This window comes from Dermacentor andersoni, chromosome 8 (genome assembly GCF_023375885.2).
Source record: "Dermacentor andersoni chromosome 8, qqDerAnde1_hic_scaffold, whole genome shotgun sequence".
In the NCBI taxonomy this organism is placed as follows: domain Eukaryota; kingdom Metazoa; phylum Arthropoda; class Arachnida; order Ixodida; family Ixodidae; genus Dermacentor; species Dermacentor andersoni.
In genome coordinates this window covers 157,815,199-157,837,909 of record NC_092821.1, presented here as the reverse complement: position 1 = coordinate 157,837,909, position 22,711 = coordinate 157,815,199, and the positions used below count along the sequence as shown (strand labels likewise).

The window sequence follows — 22,711 nt, the reverse complement described above, 5'->3', positions numbered from 1 at the left end:
GTAACATGAGAATTTGAATACCCGAAACTTCATTTTGAGCCCCCCTCCCCCCCCCTCCCCCGCTTCCTATTGTTCTTTTTTACACCTACGTACAACTGGGGACGACGAAAGACGAAGTCGAATCCTGGCACGACTTTTCGTCACCCGGATGATGATGATCCATTTGAATAAGCCAAACTTTATTTTGATCACCCCTTCTCTTTCTTTTTTTTTTCCTGACACCTGCGTACAACAGGGGCCGAAGAAAAACGAAGCCGAACCCTGGTACGACCTTTTGTCACCCGGATGATGATAATTTTGCCGCTCACGAGTGCTGCGAACACGTTGGAACACGTTCAAATTTTGAAATACATTTTGATTCATAGCATGGCTACATTCGAAGTATGCAGTAAGGCACTGAGCGTGTTCTCCGTAATAATGTTCTCGCTTGCGACAGCGACGGCTCAAGAATTTAAAATCCATTTAAAATTGATCCTGTGATGTGCACGTAAACGCTGAGAAACATATGGCTTAGCAGTTCCGGCAGGTGTATACGATGAAAAAAAGCTTTACCTTAGCGGACCTATTACGCTAGAGCCGAAGAAATGAGAAGTAGAAAATCACGGGCACTCACTGCTGACGCACATCTTGAATCCGTCAGTAAGGTCTTCATCACGGATGGGCTTCATAGAGTTCAACTGAACTTCACCGGAGGCTTTGCGAAGCGCCCCAGTGAGAACCATGGTCCTTCAGACAGTCGACAGTTCGCTTCCGTATAGTGTTTCGAAGTGGGAGAGTTCGCAGGTTTGCAGGAAAGTCGTCGTAGAAGAGAGCTCAATCTTCCGTCGCTCACGACTGTCTATCACATTGGAAGTATGCACACACACGCTTCCAGTATACTGTTGTTCAGTCGTGGGGCACAGAGAAAGATAGCCGACGTCTCTGCGGTGGAATATATCGCGATAGCGTTGTCTGCCACGGAGATAGACGCGTCCACTTTTTTTGTCTGAATGCAGGCAGTCGGTCAACTCTTGTGCAAAGGTTACACTTAGCCACGATAATGCAGTGGAACTCAAATAGCCACTCCGTTAGCCGAGAGAAAGACACGTTGCTTGGTAGAATGTATTATCGTCAGCCGAGAGTCCAAATTATCGACTTAACGTTCAACGTGGCACGCGTTACAGTAGTCGGCGTTTTCTTTTTTTTTTCGTCTTATGTTTCACAGTCAAAATCTGAAAGTTGACAAGAAACTGAAAAAAAAAAGGGCTTGAGAGCACGCTGCAAGGTGTGCGCCCACCTGTCGATAAAGGGAGTCACGATACGAGAAGCAAGTGCCGTAAGTACCGCCACGACACAATCTACAACGCGTGCGTCGAAAAGACAACAGCGCCGGCTCACCGCACCTTACAGCTAACGTCAACAACCACAGGGCTTACCCACAAACGGACTCGTAGCCTATCCTTCCGTTCACACTGAGAGCACCGAGAGCAGACGACAAAGAACGAAGGGAAGCGCAATCCGTTGCCGAAGACGAACTCACGGCTCGCAAGTCGGTAATCTCTCTTCCACCGACGACAACGGCACTAAGGCGGCGGGCCCAAACTTCGGTGGCCGAAAGTCGACGGCAAGTTGTTCGAGGAACGAGGCTGGCTGCTGCTGCTACCAGCTTCGCTAACGTCGTCTTCAGACGCGAAGGATAACGGGATGGGACCGAGGCCGCCCTGGAGCAGCAGCAGCTCCTTCGGCGCACACTACGCGGATGCCGCCAAACTCGCTTCTGAAACTCGACAAGACTCTCGCTTGCTTGCTAGGAAAGCCGAAGAGAGGACAATGCGCGTGGTCTGCCTCCCTTTCCACAAGCGCCCGCCCGCGCCGCGCTGCTGCACTCAGGCCCGCTACACGCCCGTAGCGGGCTCCTTTCAGTCTCTCGGTTTCCTCCTCCCTGGCGTACTCGTTGATACACTTGTTACTCCATCGCTATGCGGCCTTCCGCTCCGTAACCCGCTAAAGCCACGCAGTGTTGCGAAGCCTATCAGGGAGCCGACGTCGACTAATCAGAATGACAAACGTGTCATTGAACTACGTTCATACGCACGCCGCACGCTCTAGTCAGCTTTGTTGTCAGCTGTCGAGCAGACGCGCCGCAATGCTTGAGGATGAGGTCAAAACCAGTCACTGACTATGGGAACAACACGAAATTGCGGGAGACTACAATTCATTGACAATGTGAGCATAGGCGGAGAATTTTAATTTTTCCGAGGGGGGTGGGGGATGGGCTGGGGCCCGACATTCTTCCGAACCCCATATATATATATATATATATATATATATATATATATATATATATATATATATATATATATAATTTCTTGCACTTAAAGAAAATTCGTGTGACCTCGAAGAATTGAGCGCTGAAGTGACGGCGTTATATGAATATACAGAAGACCTCATAGTGGGAGACATTTCAATTTCACAGCCTGAGTCCTCTTGGTGGCGTAATCTTCCTTCGTGTAATTGTCACATACTTGTCTATGATTAATACTGCTTCGCCTTTCCGGCGAAACTGCAGCCTCTCTCTCACTCTTCTTTTTCTGTGAGTCCTAGTCAAGGGTCTGGTTGGCCTATACCCTACACTGGGGGAAGGGAGAAGGGGAAGAGAGAGAAGGGAGTTCTATTTTTCATGAAAGTGTATGCGTGTGGCAAAAACAGGTTCATATAAAAAAATGAAAGCGAAATAAACCGACTGGGAAGCCACCAACGTGTAGAGAAAAGGCAAATCCGATGCGTTCAAGAAAGTAAATATACCACTTCTAAACGAGCTGAGTTGGCAATCGGGACGCGTGCACGAAACAGAAACAAATAAAATACATCAGATTCCAGTGTGCCCTTACTATCAATGAATTCGTAAGCTGCAACAAGACTGCTTATTGGCCTAGTTGGTGCTTGCTAAAAGACATAATCTCTACCGCAATTGAACACACACAAAAGGAATACACATAAAGACAACGCGGTGTGTACTTCCAACTGATTTAATTTGGGATCTGTGAACAGATCTGTGAACAGCCAGCGCATGCGTGTATGTGTATATATATTCACGGGTCACAGCCCAAATTAAATCAGTTGGAAGTGCCGCCCATGTTGTCTTTATGTGTCTTCCTTTTGCGTGTGTTCAATTGCGGCAAAAAACATGTCTTTTAGAATTCGTAAGCACCGTTAAACACCAGCTTCTGCCTAGAGGACATGTTCGAATATGTCTTCTTTTGCAGCTACGCAATACTGAGTCCGCTTTATCACATCTTCAGTGGCTTTCTTGATGACCGACGACGGAATTCTACGGCAGACATCCGTTATCCTTACCATGAACTAATCTGACGTCCGTCTCGATCACGTAGCACGATCTTCCACATAACCCCAAAGAAATAAATCGAGTGGAGAGAGGTCAGGTGACCTAGCCGGCCAAATTACAGGCCCGTGCCTTCCAATCTATTCCGTATGAAAAGTCTCAACCAGCTAGTTTCGTGCTCGGCTGCTGCTGTGTGCGAGTGCGCCATATTGCTGATACCACAAAAGTGGAAGACGTGACAGCGGAACTTCGCTAAGAAACTCATCCTCCACATCTTCAAGGATTTCGTTCACGTAACGCTGTCCAGTCAGTGTGTGATCGAAGAAGATGGGACTGATTATGGGCATGGGCGCTCTGTGGTGTGTGTCTCTTCTGTCTGTCTCGTCAAAATGTTGCGCAATCCAACCTCTAATATGCTATACCAACACGCCCAGTCGTCAACCTTGGCATGATTATAACACCGGCGTAAATTCTGCACCACACAATACGACCACTGGTACTGGTGCCGATTGCGCTTTGTGCAGTGTGGATCGGAGTAACTCAAATAGTGTGCATTATGCAAATTTACATGGCCGTTTCTGCGACAACTCGCTTCATCTGTGCAGATGACATTGCTCAAAAGGTCCGGTGACTTATCAGATTCTGTGAGGATCCATTTCGGGAAATCTAGACCATTGTACAGGTTATTCTTGGTGTTCTTGTACAACCTGTACAACGCGTACAGGCTGTACAGGTTGATCTTCCAAGCATTGGTGCTGGTTAAAGTGGTGCGGGTGAAAGGCTTTCATTTGGAATCCTCCAAACTAATGACTGGGAAATTGCTACCTGGGCGGCCACTTCCCGCACGATAGCATGAGGGTTTGAGGCCATAAATGCTAGAACATTCGTTCGTAGGCTAGGACTCAAAGATCGAGTCATCCGCCGCTGTTTCTTGAAAATCAAATCAAACATTTATTTTTTTCCAAAACATGATTACAACAAGAAGGATATGCAGAAGAGGGTCCCAAGGTCAGAAGACCGTATCGGGAGCCTCTGTACATGATTATTGGATGTAAATTACGAAATTAGGAGACAAATATAGAATTAACCAACCCAAGAGAAGAAACGGTACAAGCAAAAAAGAAGGCTGCCGGTTTGTTTCAGGGTTTCATAATTTCTTATGATAGTCGATGCGTTGGTCTACTGTGACTGATTATATATATATATATATATATATATATATATATATATATATATATATATATATATATATATATATTGTAACGATGTTAATAAAACAACGATATTTATTAAGGGCGAACTTGTGACCACAAGTAAATGTCACTGCGGTCGTGCAGACATCCGCGGCAGTCGCGTTCCCAAGCTGGGCTTGAACAGTCTTCTTCCTTCTTCTCGCGTGACCCCTCGTGCGCGTGGCGCATGCGAGCCGGGTCCAACCGGCTACCCGCGCTCCGAAGATCGCAGCCTGTTGCTGAACACCACCACGGTACGGCGTGCACAGTGCCCAATACGAAGGGCGCGCAACTTGAATGTCACCAAGTTGTCGTGGCATTATCCCCCTCCTTACCGCATCGGCCCAATGCGTGAGAGGAAGCACGGGTTGCTGTGGGGCTCCCACGTTTTTTTTTTTTTTTTTTTTTTGTTGCGCATGACCTTTCCTGGTCGGGTTTTATGCGGACAACATGCACAACTTCCGTAGAGTTGCGCCGTCTTGGGCTCTCGTGTCCAGCGGATTTCACTTCGTAAGTGACGTCGCTTATACGACGAAGTATTTCGTAAGGGCCGAAGTATCGGCACAGAAGCTTTTCAGACAGTCCCCGGCGTCGCACTGGGGTCCATACCCACAACTTGTCACCGGCCTGATAATGAGCTTCACTACGGCGCTGGTTGTACCGGCTGGAGTCGATGCGTTGTTGGCGGCGTATTCGGTACCTTGCCATCTGTCGTCCCTCCTCGGCTCTTTGCAAGAAATCATCGAGGTCAGATGAGTTATTGTTTTCTTCATCTAACGGCAACATAGTATCCAAAGTTGTGGTTACTGCTCGGCCGAATACAAGTTCAAAGGGAGCGACTCGTGTTGTTTCTTGAGCGGCCGTATTATATGCGAAGGTGATGTACGGCAAAATTTCGTCCCACAGCATATATGTTCAACGTCGACATACATCGAAAGCATGTCAGTCAGTGTTCTGTTGAGGCGTTCAGTTAAACCGTTTGTCTGAGGGTGGTACGCTGTAGTTCTTCTATGATCAGTATGTGTCATTTGCAACAAGCATTTCATTAGGTCCGCAGTAAGCGCTGTTCCACGATCGGTAATAACAACTATGGGAGCGCCATGCCTGAGCACGATATTGTTGACAAAGAATTTTGCAACTTCGACAGCCATTGCACTGTACAGGGAATCAGTTTCTGCGTAACGGGTCAGATAGTCCGTGGCCACAACTATCCACTTTTTGCCTAAAGATGATGTTGGGAAGGGTCCAAGGAGGTCCACACCGACTTGTTGGAATGGGGCTTTTGGTGGCTCTATTGGCTGGAGGAGGCCTGCCGGTTTTACGGATGGAGTCTTGCGCCTTTGACACTCGCGACAAGTCTTGACGTAGTGCTGCACTGATGCTAATAACTTAGGCCAGTAGTATTTCAGACGAATCCTGGCGAATGTACGGCTCACGCCCATGTGTCCAGATGTCGGTTCATCATGACACGCATGCAAAATTTCTTCTCGCATAGCTGTGGGTGCGACAAGTAAAAACTTTGTCTCGCTGTTCTCGAAGTTTCTCTTGTAGAGGACATTTCCTCGCATGCAGAACGAGGATAGTGCTCTAGAGAAAATACGCGGGAGTTGAACGGCGAGTCCCTCCAGGCGCTGTATAAGTGGAAGCAAGTCTGGGTCATGTCGTTGTTGTTGAGTGCTTTGTGACACGTCAACAATGCCAAGGAACGGGAAATCCTCTTCTTCTGACACATTTGTCTCGACTGGTGCGCGTGACAAGCAGTCGGCAGCGCTGTGTTTTCTCCCGGATCGGTATACGACGGTAATATCATACTCTTGAAGCCTAAGGCTCCATCTTGCTAGTCGTCCGGATGGATCCCTGAGATTCGCTAGCCAGCAAAGCTAATTGTCATCACTGACTGCTCTGAATGGTCTACCATAGAGGTATGGCCGCAATTTACATATTGCCTAAATGACTGCAAGACACTCTTTCTCGGTTGCTGAGTAGTTTGCCTCTGCTTTCGAGAGCTTACGGCTGGCATAAGCTATTACTTTCTCCTGGTCGTTCTTCCACTGTACTAGTATGGCACCGAGGCCGACGTTACTCGCATCGGTATGAACTTCAGTGTCGGCTGTCTCATCAAAATGGGCAAGGATTGGAGAAGCTTTCACGCGTTTCCTTAACTCGTCAAAGGCGTCTTGTTATTCGTTTTCCCACATGAAAGGTTGTTCTTCTCTTATTAGTATTGTAAGGGGCTCAGCAATCTTTGAAAAGTTTTCCACAAATCTTCTGTAGTATGCGCATAAACCCAAGAAACGTCGCACTGACTTTTTGTCTGTGGGTGTCGGGAACCTCGCAACAGCTGCTGTCTTTTCGGGATCTGGCCGAACGCCTTCAGCACTGATGACGTGTGCGAGAAACCGAAGTTCATCGAAGCCGAATTGACATTTTGCCGGCTTAATTGTCAAGTCTGCTGCGCGGAGAGCTCCTAGTACTAGTCGCAGGCGCTCTAGAAGTTGGTCAAATGTGGTGGAAAATACGACCACATCATCCAAATACACTAAGCACGACTGCCATTTCAATTCTGCGAGCACAGTGTCCATCATTCGCTAGAACGTTGCAGGCGCGGAACAGAGGCCGAATGGAAGTGCTTTAAATTCGTAGAGGCCATCAGGGGTTACGAATTCTGTCTTTTCACGGTCCCGATCATCCACCTCTATTGGCCAATATCCACTCTTGAGATCCAGGGAGAAGGAAAACTTTGCTCATCGGAGCCGATCTAACGTATCGTCGATACGCGGAAGGGGATATACATCCCGCCTAGTTACGCTGTTAAATTTATGGTAGTCGACGCAGAATCGAAGTGTGTTATCTTTTTTTCTTAACGAGCACTACGGGAGACGCCCATGGACTGCTGGAAGGCTGAATAACGTCATCTGAAAGCATCTCCTCTACTTGCTTCTTGATGATCTCCCTTTCTTTTGGTGAAACTCGATACGGGTGCTGGCATACCGGTCTTGTGGCGTCCTCTGTTATGATTCTGTGCTTTGCAACAGACGTGCGCCGTACCTTCGAGGAAGCGGAGAAGCAGTCAGATAAATCCTTTATCAGGGCATATATCTGTTTCTTTTGGGCTTCCGGGAGTCTCGGGTTGACGGTAATTGATCTGTCGACACTGTAGGTTCCTGGCAGGGCAGTTGACGTTGTAGTTAGGCTGCATAATTCGGTCACTACACAGAACATGTGGAAATAGGCAATAGCTGTTCCTTGTGCGATGTGTTGGAATTCATTTCCGAAATTCCTAAGTGCGACATTTGCACGGCCATAGCTTAGCTGAACAAGACCCCCAGCCACGCAAATACCTTTGTTGAAAAGGAGCTCTATGTTTCTATCCGCTATGCCTTCGCGGTCGGAAAATCGTTCATTCTCCACAAGAACCATTATACTGCAGCGTGGCGGCACAGTTACGTCATCATCAACGACGCGCAGTGCAACGAGACGTCGCTCCTCCGATTATTCCACAGGTATAGCTTGTTTTGTCGAGAAAGACACACTGGACCTACGTAGGTTAGTTATGGCGCCGTTAGCGTGTAGAAAATCCATTCCCAATATAAGTTCCCGTGAACATTCAGGCAGTACAATATAGTCAGAAACGTAAGTGAAGCCTTTTATCGTAAGTCTTGCGGTGCATCGGCCAAGGGGCGTAATAAGATGACTGCCAGCCGTGCGTATCTGCGGACCAGTCCACTGCGTCACAACTTTTTTCAGGTGCTTCGCCATCTTGAAGCTTACTACCGAATAATCAGCGCCAGTGTCGACTAAGGCATTCAGCTCGCATCCATCTATTATCAACCGCAAATATGACGTAATCGTTTCGTTCCTGCACCTGTATACTGGAGTTATCTCGTCACCGCACTGGAATCGCGTTGGAGGCTCTTCGTAACTCTGATTATCACCGACCTCACCTCCGCAGGTCGCTTGCTTCAGTTTTCCTGTTGTGAGCTTGGTGAACGACGCCTAGGCAATCTTGAAGACGCGCGTGGGCTAGGCGATCGGTAGCGCATGGGCGACGGGGACCGTGGTCGATGTTGGCGAGGAGCAGTGGGGCTTTGACGCGTGGACAAGTATTATTCGATCTCTGCTGGCCTTTCACCGTTTCGGGGGCATGGTGCACTTAAGGGAAAACCCCTTAATCCAGCTTGACGGTACGGGCAGAATCTATACAGGTGACCCGCTTCTCCGCAGTGAAAACACAGATGCCTGCGCTCGTGGTCACGCCAAACGTCACTTTTCCGGGGCCTTTGTTCCACAAAACGAGGTGCACTCCGTGCTGAAGGCTGATAGGCAGCCGGTGGTTCCAGTAGACGACGTGTACTACGTACTGTCAGCGGGTAGGGAACGGTCGTCGCAACTGCTCCACTACTGTGTACCGCGGATTGCCTGAGTACATCGGTGTACGTTGGGGTGCGCCGCGACGGCTGTGGCTGACGCTCTGGATCCCGTATGACGTTCCTCAGTTCGTCCCGGACAACGTCGACGATATAGTGCAGTTGGAGCCTGAGGTGTCTGCAACTTGTTGAGCTCTTCCCTGATCACTGGCCGGACGAGCTCCCGCAGGGCTTCAAGGTCGTTTGGCACGCCTCCAGAGAAGACATGGGCAGCTTGCCTCACGGTTGTATTGCCGAGCCCGCTGTTCGAGCGTCTTTTCGATGGTCGTTGCTTTGTATCTGAACTCGGCGACCGGCGTGGGTTGCGGACGAGAACTGCGAAGAGTTCCTGCTTACTACACGCATGAGATGACGCAGCTTCTTATCTTCACTCATGTTTGGATCAGCACGCTTGAACAGGCGGGACATGTCCTCGATGTACATCGCCGCGTTCTCGTTTGTGAGTTGGTTCCTAGCTTGAAGTGCAATTTCCGCCTTTTCTTTCCGATCCGTGCTGGCGTACGTTGCTAGCAGCTGACGTCGAAATTCCTCCCAAGAGGACAAGGAGGGTTCATGGTTCTCATACCACGTTTTTGCGAAGTCCTCCAAAGCGAAGTATACGTTACGGAGCTTCTGTCTCTCATTTCATTCATTAAAGCTCGCCACTCTCTCGAATAGTTCCAACCAGTCTTCCAGGCCTTAGAAAGAGTCGCCGTGGAATGTTGGCGGCTTGCGAGGCTCACTTACGACCACCTGTGCCGGTGTTACCTGGCTAGTCATTGTGGTGGCGTCCGTTGTCTGAGTTTCCTTTGGCATGAAGAGAAGGGGACCGAATTCAGGCGAGTCACCTCGAAGACGACGGCTGGTCCGCTGGTGCACAGGTGTTAGTTCCACGGGATGGACTCGCTGGTGGTCGGGGCTTCGACTCATACCCCGCACCTCCACCAGAAATGTAACGATGTTAATAAAACAACGATATTTATTAAGGGCGAACTTGTGCCCACAAGTAAAAGTCACTACGGTCGTGAAGAAATGCGCGGCAGTCGCGTTCCCAAGCTGGGCTCGAACCGTCTTCTTCCTTCTTCTCGCGTGACCCCTCGTGCGTGTGGCGCACGCTAGCCGGGTCCAACCGGCTACCCGTGCCACGAAGATCGCTGCCTGTTGTTGAACACCACCACGGTACGGCGTGCAGTGTCCAATACGAAGGGCGCGCAATTTGAATGTGACCAAGTTGTCGTGGCAATATATTTGCGGCCTTACTTTTGTTGTAATTTGCAGCTCCCAAAGCAAGGATAATTTTACCTTCTGTTCATTAAAAGATAATGCGACTGGGACGAAGCAAAATGCACCTTTAAACATTTTCATTGATGATGCCAATTCGCTTTTGTGGTGATAGGTTTTGTGGAAAAAAACAACAATCGTGCACTTTATCTACGCTAAGACAACAGTTATCACAGCTTGTTTCCAACTAAAACCAAACGCGACGTGTTACTTCGGTCGGGGCGCGGCAGCTAAGGCACTAGCTCGATCACGATGTTTTTCTTTATTTCCTTTATTTCGTTCTAGATAACTGAGAGGGAGCCTGACCTCAGGCTCCATTTACACCCGTTCGTAGCAATTGCTACGAACGGGTGGTTGTTTGATTTTCCCTTTATATGTATGACCTTTTTACGCAAGTGACGATGCTCCCATCCCTAATGAATGTTGTAATTTGTTACAAATGTTTTATTTTTCAAGAGTCGTTAGCATTGCTTACTGGAAAGAGAAGCAATACTCAGACACACAACATTCACGTGCGTTTCACACGCCATTGATAAAAGACTCTGCCGAAGGGGTCACTGAAGTCTATAGGTTTTTTTCACGGTCAAAAAAGCACGCAAAGCAATTTGAAGCGTGATGAATATACAGCAACATATTCATTCTCTAGGCATACGTTATCAATACCTTTACAAATAACCTTTCATTGGCTACCTCCATCTCTTTCAAAAATATAATAAGCTTTGTGGTTTGTCTATATTTGTTTATATTGTGTATGAGCACGGTGTTTACGGTGGAAATTTAAAACAATGTTGAAGTGAGAAAATACGGATGAGGCAGCCGCCGCTAGTGCTTCCAATGCGCGTGTCCTCTCATTGTCAGGATTTGCAGAAATAAAGCGAAAGTATGAATTAAAATCCGTGCACGTCCGCCCCAACAATGATGCAGTAAGCTATTAGCCCCAATAAAATTTGAAGTGAAAAGGTCGAGGAAAGTCAAAAGAAGCCTCAAATGATGTGGGTGAGAAAGCTCTGGCAATCGCACTTTAGGTGTGTGCGTTTGGGGGAGGAGGGGCTTCGGCATCACCCGGGGGGGGGTGGAGGCTCAGCCCCCCCCCCTTCAGAAAAACTCCGGAGTGGGCTCGGGCCCCGGAGAACCTCGTAGTCGGCGCCTATGAACGCTTCGTGAAGCTAACAATGCGTCCTCTCGGGTATACCTACAGCGACAACAAGACGACATGCTTTTGGCGGATCGAATGTTGATCGTTGGTTCACTGTCACCGTCACCGACGATGGGAGCAAGAAACTCCCGGAAAAGGGCGCTCGCGGACTCCGGTAAGGGCCACAGTCGTTTCACAGACGCTCCAGCTAATTGCTGGGTCATCCCGGGAACCAAGACGCGCCGTTTCGAGTCAAGTGTAACAATCCTTGTCTAGGAAGCTCCCCACCTTTCTTTGTGTTCAGGGAACAAAAGTGCCGGAGTGCTTATACGCACACTCGGTCTCAAGGCGGAGCCTTAGGCGACTTTGGACGCTCCAGTTGTAGGAAGACGTGGCCACAGATATCCCTGACCTAGGGATCTAGGGAGTACCAAATGGATTCAAGCGGTATGCTGAAGTGTGTGCTAGGGTACTTTGATGTCTGCTCGCCCGAAAGATGTAGCCTTCTGACCTGCAGATCATGCTACGAGAACAATGTACGGCGCACCATGCTCCGGCCAGTACGATACCACTTGTTCTATGTAAATAAGTTTGCAATTCCAACGTAAGTGCTTCCCTTGTTCCGTTCCTCATCTTCTCAACCTCGTAATCTTCACGAAAGAAGCAACTATCATCCAGTAAACTCGAACGACGGCGTGGGCCCGCTTAGCCTTCGTGTGACGCCCCGGTAGCGTAGGCCAGCTACCCCTTACTAGACGCACCGGTGGCGTAGTCTAGAGAGCGACCCTGTGTGTGATGCCAGACTCTGAGGCCACAACCCCCGGCTCCTACACTGCGACATGCTTTACGTCCAACTACGCCTTCTATTTAGGATAATTTCTGGCTAAACGAACTGTGTTGTGCCATTCGTGTCCATTACCTTTGCATCATATCACCTTTATAGTTGCACTGGTTGCACCGATCATCGGAGCAGCACTAGACTCTGCGTCATAAGGCGTACCAGACAGGCGCGGCCTTAAAGTTCCTAAAGCGTACACAACGTGCAATCGTCCACTTCGAAACTAATATGTATTGCGATGAATGGGGGAGAAAAGCCGATATGAATTTGATCAGGAGATAGGGGTTGGTTAGTTGGTTGGTCGTTTCAAAGGCAGCGCACTGAAGACATTAACTGAAGCACACAACAATGCGTTGGTGGGCTAGTTGGTGCGAATCCATAATTACTTTCTTTAGCGCAAAACAACGGACAAGCCCCTTGTCCGGCTGTCTTTTTTGTGTCCGTTGTTTTGTGCTAAACAAAGTAATTATGAATCACATAAACAGGAGCGCTGATATGAAGATGTTTCTCACCCACCTTGCACGCACACAAGCCCGTGTAGAATTCTCCGGACAAAGTTACAGTTCGATCTAATAGTCTGCTCACTATAATGGCGACCAAAAAATTAAAAATAAAGAAAGACACGCAGATCCAACGCAATGCTGGCCCATAAATGACGCGAAGCTTGTTCGAGTTGGTGCGATCGCAGCAGTAACGGGAGACACGATCACAACCTCGTGGCCTATTAACCGCCTGAATCACACGGACGAAGGCGATTCACGATGCTTGCCGAAGGAACAATTGTTGATGACAGGTTTAGGCATAGTGAACTAAGTCCTGTGTCTTGTATTGTAATGCCGTTTATTCTTCGCTATAATATGCCCGAATTCATTATGCGTAATTTCCAGAAAACCAGGCACTAACGGCGGCGTTAAATTTTCCGTTCAGAACGACTCAGAACAAATTCAGAATTCAGAACGAGGGTGTGCTACCACCCCGCCTTTATGTCTGCCACCATAATGCCTAATTACATAATCAAAGGGCAGACTATGATCTGTAGTATTAAGTATATGGTGAACGGACAAACCGACGAGGACACAATACTAAATGTGACGTTCATTAGCCACTGCCTAAGTCCAAAAAGCAAATATGACTGCATAGCCCAGCCAAACGCCCGCATGCGTTCCGCGACGCGTAAAACGTCGTCATATTTCTCAAGCAACTACGGGGGAAATTCAACAGTATAATGTTATTGCATTACATTTCCTCGCTTCGTTCGCTGCACCTCAGAGAAGGCTAGCAGCCAGCGCCAGCTGCTGGCACCAACTTCTAAAATGCAGTTGCTAAAAAAAGGGCTCACTTCATGAAATTTTATTAGAACGTACATCACGCTCATGAAATTGCTATCACCGCCTGCTGATGCCTTGGTGAGCACCGTAAAAAATTGCGACGCTCAGACACTCAGCGCCCCCCCCCCTATAGCGGATGACTATAGGTGCGTTCGATCTACCTGCACTTCGTTAACTAGTTAAGGCAGTGCTGCACTTTACCGTTTGTCTCAGCGGAGCAAGCGGGGCACCTCTGCACGGCGCAGTTCGTTTCCAAAATTGCGTCGTTAATTTGCAACGACGGCACACATATCCACCTGGCCCTCAAGCGTGCTCCGAGAGAGGCGGAACAGAATTAAGCTTGAAATCGAATACAAAGTAGGAACACCATTTGAAAGGTAAAATTGTCATCATCCATTGTCGTCCTGGTCCGGGATCCGAAATCCCGGACCAGGACGAATTTTTCTTCAACTGTGAAGCGTTATTTCTGAAGAATCCGCATGGGTTTCTTTTGTAGCTTCGTGCAGCATTCGATGTGAATGACAATTTTACCGTTAATGACTACTTCCTCCAGTTTGCGGGATTTCACAGAACTGATTTGCCGTATACAAATTGTTTACAATGCTAAAAGGTCAACAGCAACATCGGCGGCCACTTGGCAGACCACTGTAAGCGCTGTGGTTGTGTGCCACTTCTCGACAAAACGACATTTCTAAGGAATGCAAGAAACCGCACTGAATGGGAGATAATCGAGGCTTTCTTCATAAAAAGAGTAGGAAATAAGTGCGGTAGCACGCCGTCACTAGCATTAAGTGACAAAGAAATGTCATTCATAAATGATAGCCTGTAATCACCGCTAAGATTAGAACGTGCAGCCGCCGCATTTGGTCGGATGCTCGGATTACGCCTGTAATGCACGCGTGGTCATATGTACCTGCCATGACAATTCAGTACAGATTACTGCAGCCTACGAGCAGCGTTATTTCCTATCCCCCCTGCCTATCTCTACTGTGATTACCTTTCACTTCGGTTTCTTGTATATGTTTGCGTGGGTTCTGGTGAATGAACAGTTGGAGGTTGGCGCAGTTACGATCGGCCTGCGGGGGCTGGCGATCTTCGGAGAAGCGACCTCCGAACCCTTCCCAGCCCGCTGCGACGACTCGCTTTGTAAAAACAGCAATGCGGCGCCTCAACATCCTAACGGCGCCGGCATGTCTAGCCACGTTCGGCGGGCCGAATATTGTTAGTTGATTCGCTGTCGCTTTCATGGTTTGCTTGGAGCAAGAGAACTCCTGGGAAAGGATGTTTTGAGGTGTTTTCTCCCGGGCCCCAGAAGTCGTCAGAGTCAATGGGCAAACGCGGCGGCTACTGACTGCGGGGTCAGCTCTGGGATCAAGAGGCGCCTGCTTGGGTCAAGACCCATGCCTATGAGAACCCTCTCACCACGGTGTGTTCAGTGAAACCAAAGTGCGGAAGTGAGTGTGTGAACCCTCCCCCTCAAAGGCGGGTCGGCTACGATGGCTTTGGACGTTCCCATTGGTCGAAGGTTGAACGGCAGTTTTCCATCACCTAGGGATCTAGGGAGGACAGAGTGTTTTGAAGCAGCCGTTTACGGCTGTTCGGTGTACATTCTCTTTCAGTCATGCTAGACTGATGAAATGTAACGTTCTCCACCCTTCATGTAGATATTGTAAATAAATCCCATATTCCTCGTTCTCGATGAGAACAAGTCCCTCCCTTCAACAACGTCCTCAGCGTGGATGAGTCGGACGACGGCATGGGCCAGCTACCATTTATTTCATGCCCGACTTACACCCTTACAGCGCCCGTAAGTGTCGTTTTTGTCTCACTTCGTGCTCGTCTGCTTAGCGCCGTAACCTTTGCTTTTAAGCTATGACCAGCTTAGGCGCCTGCATTGCAATTATACGCCGTTACACTGTTCATTTTTGCTTTCGGAATGCTGGCAAACAGCCAATGTAAATTTTCGTCAAGGTGGGGCAGCCGCGAATCTGGCAAACATGGTCATTTTCAATACAATCACGGCACACGCTGGACGCTAGCTACGAAAGGCGCGCCTGCACCACATGGGCACTTTTACAGTCGTTTCCTGAAAGCCCTAGTGTTGCACAGCGGTTGCGCTTCTGAACTGGCGCTGCACGAGCTTGGAACTGAGCAGTGAACTCGTGAAAAAAAGTGCAGGCGAATCGAACAGACCTTTTACGTGCGCCGCGCCATATAGCTATATGCGTCCCAGCGCTGCGCCCATATGGCCCATATGGCGGCACAAAGTGAAGCGCTGTCGCAGGCATGGACGGCTGAGTCTCGGATTCTCGCCCGCGTCTTGCAGACATTGCTGCATTGGAGTCGTATGCGCCAGTTCGGGACACAACCGTGTGACTCGTGTCAACTTGCTAGAACGCACTTCCGTCGTATACGGTGGACGATTCATTACCTCACAGGATGGAAGAGGGAAACGACATGTGTGGTTGACTGCACGACCACTTCCTTTTCCTGGAGGGTGAAGAACATTTCTGGTGGCGAAAGGCAGCGCACACCTCCTACCGGCGTCCTGCGCTCTCCCGCATCTATTCAGAAAGTAGATTGACTTAAGAAAGATTTTTATGTGGAGAGCTCTTTATCGTGTACCTGACATACCTGACATACCTGACAACAGAGGCATCGTTTTGCACGAAGTCTAGGGAACTGATTTTGGTGAAATAACAGACACATGTAATAAAAGGCTAAACAGACTCGAGCAGATTCTTTCCTTTTAGCTCCATCACTTTGTTTTACACAACTTGCCAGAAATTCGAAGAGAAAATGTTTCTTCAGAAAAAGTAATTAAAAAATATGTTAGGCACCACTTTTGCTCCCCAGTAATGCTCGTAATGCCTATATTAGAAGCGATCTCAGAATTCTATCACTACTGAAACATTTAAAACGCACAACCTCGATGTATTTTACACAGCTTTAAATCATACCATTACTTTCTGAAAAGCACTGCTCCCAAACTCTCGTAAATAATATGACAATTTCATGCACGATGCAAACAACACAGCATATCCCCGCCTCTAGCCTCTCAAAAACACAGACAACACAAGAACACATTATAAAACGCATGTTAATTCAAGCTGCGTGGTTTATTGCCATTGTGTACCTGTTCGGCATGCATGTGTGCCACTCCTGCCGCTACATATGCGGTAACTTGCGTAAATCGAGGAAATACCAACGTATGATAAATTTATCACTAATATTACAGATTCCCACCGCAAAGCCAGCACGTCTCCCAAGCGGCGATCTATAGTCTTTCATTCGAAATAGCATGCCGCCGAGGCATTACACGTAGAAGCAGAACAAAGCATGCCTGATGTGAGAGTGAAAGCATCCAGACGTACGTTGTGCTTGCAAACGGAAAGCCTTTTCTGCTCCGTGTTTAGCGATTAGGCGGCAGCTTTATAGCGACCTTCCAAGTGCCGCTCACACGCAACGCAGTTTGATCACCGGCGAACGCCTTGGCGCGCCACTGGAAGCGAACGTCGCTTTGAAGGACGATAGAAAAAAATATGTAGAGAGAGAGGCACTGCTGGAGCAAATTTTCCTAAGCTCCAAGCGAAAGGACGTTTAGGGCAGGGACGTAGCGGTTGTGTGCATGCAGGAAAGCGCCATTTACGATAAACTTCGCGCATCTTTTGATGACGCAACTAACAGGACAACGCATTTCAAGCGGTCACGTAAAGCGTAGCGCGCTTTCTTTATGATCTTTGAGCATTACGAGCACAAACTGGCAGCTTTCGTGCTGCAGGTGGTATTTCCTAAAACGGGCATGTGTGCATGTATATACTATAACGCCGCACCGGAGGAGTGTACAAGAGAAAGAAGGAAGAGGAAGACGACGCTGTTCGATCTGTTGTCACCTCAGCTCTGTAATTTTTGCATAGGCTTTGCTATTCATTAAGTAAGTTATTTATATCCTTGGAATACGGCCGCATCTTTAAGGCGGTACTGTCCCTATGGAAAGGGTACAGCTGCTCCGGCGCAGGCATCTTTAAAGGGACAGCGCCATCCGAAGGAAGCCAGCGTGGCGGAGTGCGGCAATGGCCTCGCAAGGCGCGGAGCTGCCAGACATCAGGGACGATCAGCAGTCCAGTGCGTCATCATCGCTCAGTGGGGACGACTCAACTATCGTCGACCCTGACAAGTGGCTGATATGGCGGAAGTGGACAGCGACGGCTTCAAGATGGTGAGTCTTCGGAAGCAAAGAACGGTCGGAATCCCAGTGGTAGCTTTGCAAACAGCAAAAGGTGTTGATTTGAGAGAGCGGAACCCTATCAGGCTCTTCGAAGCCATTAAAGTACTGCTGGGATCTGCTCCGATTCGCAGTCGCTTTACAACGCACGGTGCTCTTCATCTAGATATCGCAATGGAAGAGCAAGTTTACATTCTTCTCCGGTGCTCTCAGACTGGTGACATAAGAGTTAAATGCTGGTTGCCACTCCTACATGACTAATACATGTGCTATTAGGGGAGTACCAGTGTGGTATTCGGAAAGCGACCTTCTTGACTACTTGAAGCCGCAAGGTGTTCTGCACGTAAAACATCTGATGCACCGGGTAGAGACTCAAGAAAAAGAATGGGCAGCGAAACCTACTAACTCTGTTGTGCTAACGTTCGCTCCCAACACAGAGGGCCCCGAAAAAAATTGACCTCGGTTTTACCAAGCATGCAGTCAAAGAATTCGTTGAAACGCCTCCCCGATGCTTTAGGTGCGAACGCTTTGGGCATGTAGCCAAAGTTTGCATCAAAGATCAGCGTTGCAAACGATGCGGTGGCGCCCACGATTACAAAGCCTGCAAAGCAGATTTTGCTAGCGCTAATTGTGGAGGTGACCATCCAGCGAGTTTCGGTGGTTTCCCCTTCCGTGTAAGCGCCTTACACCGTCGAGTGTCCTTCATTAGTGGTCCCAAACCACAACCTACTGAGAAGCCGATACCTGGAAGTGACGAGTTCCCTGCGTTAGAGTCGGAAGTTCGTGGCGTGGTAATAAGCAACGTCAGTGAGCGACCTGACCCTAGCAAGACGGCAAAGTCCTCTGTGGGTGAGTCGGTCGGTCGATCTCCTTCAGCAAAAAGTGTCCAAATTCCTCAGCGACCAGATCACAGCCAGACTCGACGACATGGAGGATATTGCCTCAAAAGAGATGAAGAAACCAGCTGCAGTGGCCAAGAGTGGGTCCCAGTCTGCATCTTTTGTTGAAGTTGTGAGGCAGTGCGTACATCAAAATAAGGAGCTCAAAAATCGAAATTTGTCCGACCTTCGGCGAGTTTTCTTTGAAGTCTTGCGTTCATATCTTCAAGCGATGCAGACTGCCACCCTGAAGAACTTTCTACAGCTCGTTCTTTCCTTTGAGTCTATGATTACCGCCTTCGCAGCGAACTTTACCTTATAATATGGCTAGTTTTCTTCAACCTCGTGCAACTAAAAATCACCGAAAAGTGCCGTTTATTATGCAATGGAACTGCGCTGGGATTATAAGTCGATTAGCAGAACTGAAATTATTTTTGAAAGAAACTTGTGTTCCAGTATTGGCCCTCTCGGAGACTGGCCTACCAAGGGGGAGATCTTTGACTGGATATGTCGCACACAAGAAGTGCAGCATAAAGTCATTTCCTGCAGGAAGTGGCGCCCTTTACATACGAAGAGATTCCTCATGTGGCTCTGAACGTCATCGATCTTTGCATCGATAGTATTGAGGTAGCCGCTGTGAGGATACGGCTCGGCTTCCGAACTCTTTCTGTTGCATCCGTATAAGTGTCTCCGCGGAAGAAGGTAGCAATGAACTTGTTTCTCCAGCAGCTCTGTGACCGTTGCCAAAAGCCCCGAATTATCTGCGGTGACTCCAACGCCCATCACTCTGTCTGAGGTGACAGGAACACAGATTCCCGCGGACGCAAACTTGTAGAAGTTATCGACAGTTTGGACCTGTGCGTGGCCAATGACAGAAGTCCCACTTTTTTCCGGCCTCCAGCCTCAGCCACATCTATAGACCTAACCTTGCATTCACCTGACGTCCGTGTGAAGTGATCAACTGCACCTGACCGCATGGGAAGTAATCACTATCCAATTTTAGTGTTTACTGCCGACTTCCATATGCGCGGCTCTAAAATTAGCCATGTTGTTAATTGGGGCAAATACAGGGAGCAACTTGCATATGTTTCTGGTGATGTGATAGAGAAAATGAATTCTGGTAAGATGGCTGCTACCATGGCGGTCAAGTTGCCTAATCATTTTCCGAATCCGTATTTAAAACTCACGAACCTTTGCGCAGCGCACAGAAGGGCGGAGCGACAACTGATGCGGAAGAAGGACGACAGATCCTTGAAGGCGACCTTCAATAGGCTTAACTCTGCGATTCGACGCCATACGAACAACCTCTGTAGGTCGCAGTGAGCGTCGTTCTACGCTAGCTTGACTGTTTTCTCACCGATGACGAGAATTTTGAGAGTCATTGAAGGTCTTGCTGGTGCCTCTCGTCCTAGTAAGCCTTTCGAAGCGCTTGCACTGCGCAAGCAGAAACCTCTCGCGTGCTTGGCAGAGGAATTTGCAGATGCATTTGCACGTGCAAGTTCAGGAATTAATCCCTGCGCTCTGCCTGCAACATCTAAGTCTGTTATGGACGCCCCGTTTACACTTCGAGAGCTACAGACAGCACTCAGCAGCCTGCGGCGTCGACGAGCACCAGGTCCTGACGGCATTTCCAACCAGATGATGCAGAACCTACCTCTGGAACACCGGAAGATGCTCCTAAGCTATCTCAATCGAGTGTGGGAGACTGGTGACGTTGCTCTTTCATGGAAGGTGACTTGTGTTGTCCCAGTGCTGAAGACCGGCAAAAAAAAAAACGACATACTTGGCCTCGTATCGTCCTATATCACTGACGTCGTGTGTGGCTAAGCTCATGGAGAAACTGGCAAGTAAGCGTTTATCTTGGTGGCTCGAAGATAGAAGGGCTCTGCCAACATGCATGACTGGATTCCACACAGGTTTAAGCGCGCAAGCTAGCATCTTGAACTTGATAAGTCACATTAAACATCATAGACCTTTCGGCCTTTCAACACTAGCTATTTTCCTAGACGTATCAAAGGCTTATGATAGCGTCCTTCAGAGCTCAATACTAAATAGTTTGCAGGCCATAGGCGTACAGGGCTATCTTCTGCGATTCATTCACTTATTTATCAGTGATCGTAAAATTCAAGTGCGGTTAGGAAGTACCTTAAGCACCGAAAGGGCGGTATCGCTAGGTGTACCTCAGGGAAGTGTCCTTTCCCCAACGCTCTTTAATGTTGTAATGGCTGGTCCTTCCGCTGAAGTGCAAAAACATTGCAGGCATGTCCATATGTCGATATATACGGACGACACTTGTCTTTGGTTAACCGGATATCAACACAAGCGTTTAGCTCTGATAGCTCCACAGGCATTACTTTCAGTTTAACATTACCTTCAAGACGTTGGGTTGACTCTCTCGGTGGAAAACTCTGGCTTCATCATGTTTACAGGTAGAGGAAGATGGTATGCGCGGCTGAAGATAGACCTTGATCAATCTTGCCTTTGTCAATTGAAGCACAAGCGCTTTTTTGGCGTCATTATTGACTACCGTCTACAGTGGCGACGAGCTGTGGACTCGATTGTGACATCACTATCTTCGCGTCTCAATGTGATCCGTAAAGTTGTAAGTGAGAAATGGGGAAATCACCCTTCTTCAATTATCAGGCTGCCCGATGCACTGGTGACGAGTCGAATAATGTACCAGCTCCCTTTAATTTCCCCCTCGCTATCACAGCTGGAACGACTTGAGGTTTTGCACAGAAAGGGCCTAAGAAGGGCTCTTGGCGTTCCGAAGACTGCTCCTAACAAAGCAGTAATCTATGAGTCTCTACGAGACCTCTTAGCCTAGTCGTTTCACAAAGGTTATTGATGCAAATAGGCCGCCTCAAACAGACGGCAGCCGGGCGAGCCCTTCTACAGCGCCTTCCAAAGAGATCTGAGTCCCGAGCGTACTTGGCCCTTCATACTCTTGGTTACCTGGGTATTGATGCTAGAGGTCGAACTAAGAGGTTGAAACCACTTTGGTCATTCGCGAGCCTCGATTGTTCGTTGACAATTCCTCACGTTCGCGCTAAGCGGAGTTCTCCTTTGGCGGCAACTCGTTCGCTCGTACTGGAACATCTTGAGACTGAATATGCACGTAATCTTCAGATTTTTACTGATGGCTCTGTGGACAAGATCAGAGGATCTAGTGCAGCTGCTTTTCACATTCCCTCTTGGAAGTATGATTGGTCTGTTCGCTTCACTGCAGTCGTGTCCTCCACAACGGTGAAAGCGTTGCCATTGAGGCAGCTTTAAAGAAGCTACGGTTTTGTACGCCTAAACCTGCTGTCATCTTTACAGATTCAAAATCTGCCCTTCGAAGGTTAGAGCACGGGTTCCCTACTGATGCCTTATGTCTTAGCTCCCTACGCTCGGTGCACAATCTCCATATCAAAGGCTTCTCCATACGTTTCCGATGGGTGCCCTCGCATATAGGCATCATAGGCAACGAGATGGCGGAGAGTCTCGCCCATAGAGCGCTGTCTGGGAACCCATTGAGAAAAGTGCCTCAAGAGGACAAGAGACTCTTCAAAGAAGCGGTGTTGTGCCACTTCAGTTCTTTGTGGAGCTCACCTCACAAGCAATCTGTGACCATGGGCTTCAAAAGAAACCAAGCCACTTTACTGCTTCGCATTCGCACGGGCTCTGCTCGTACCCCTGCGTGGATGTATAAGACTGGCCTGGCGTCGTCTCCATTATGTTCAACGTGTGGTGTGTGCGGTGACATAAAACATTACCTTATGTCCTATACTCTGTATAACGCCGAAATAAGTGTGTTATTCGGGTCCCTCAAAAAGACAGGAGTCCCTCACAGTTCTCTTCAGGACATTGCTTTCCCGCGCGGAAACCAGTTGTGTAGGAAGGAGGTTTCTCGCCTTCTTTTAAATTACCTGTAGGACACGGATTTGGCTTTCACATGGTGACCTCAGGAGTGCCTATTTGTAATTGTGAGGTCTGTGTCTGAATTATGTGATTTGTTTATTTTAAGTGTCGCTACGGTGGAGCAATTGCCGGCAGCAACTGCACGGCTAATCACACCAGTAAC

General features: G+C 48.5%; 1 protein-coding gene across 8 annotated transcripts in view; it reads right to left on the bottom strand.

The window, feature by feature from the left end:
- The window catches only part of LOC140219924 (sodium-independent sulfate anion transporter-like), a 521,780-nt gene that overhangs the window by 339,809 nt on the left and 159,260 nt on the right, over positions 1 to 22,711 (bottom strand). Inside the window, exon 1 of one of the 8 annotated variants that reach the window (XM_072290105.1) lies at positions 614 to 1,708. The exons of the other annotated variants lie outside the window; for them this stretch is intronic. Within the exon in view, the coding sequence (XP_072146206.1) occupies positions 614 to 722 (109 nt within the window). The 5' untranslated portion in view covers positions 723 to 1,708. Of the gene's footprint in view, positions 1 to 613; positions 1,709 to 22,711 lie in introns of those variants that run through there. 8 annotated transcript variants of the gene reach the window in all.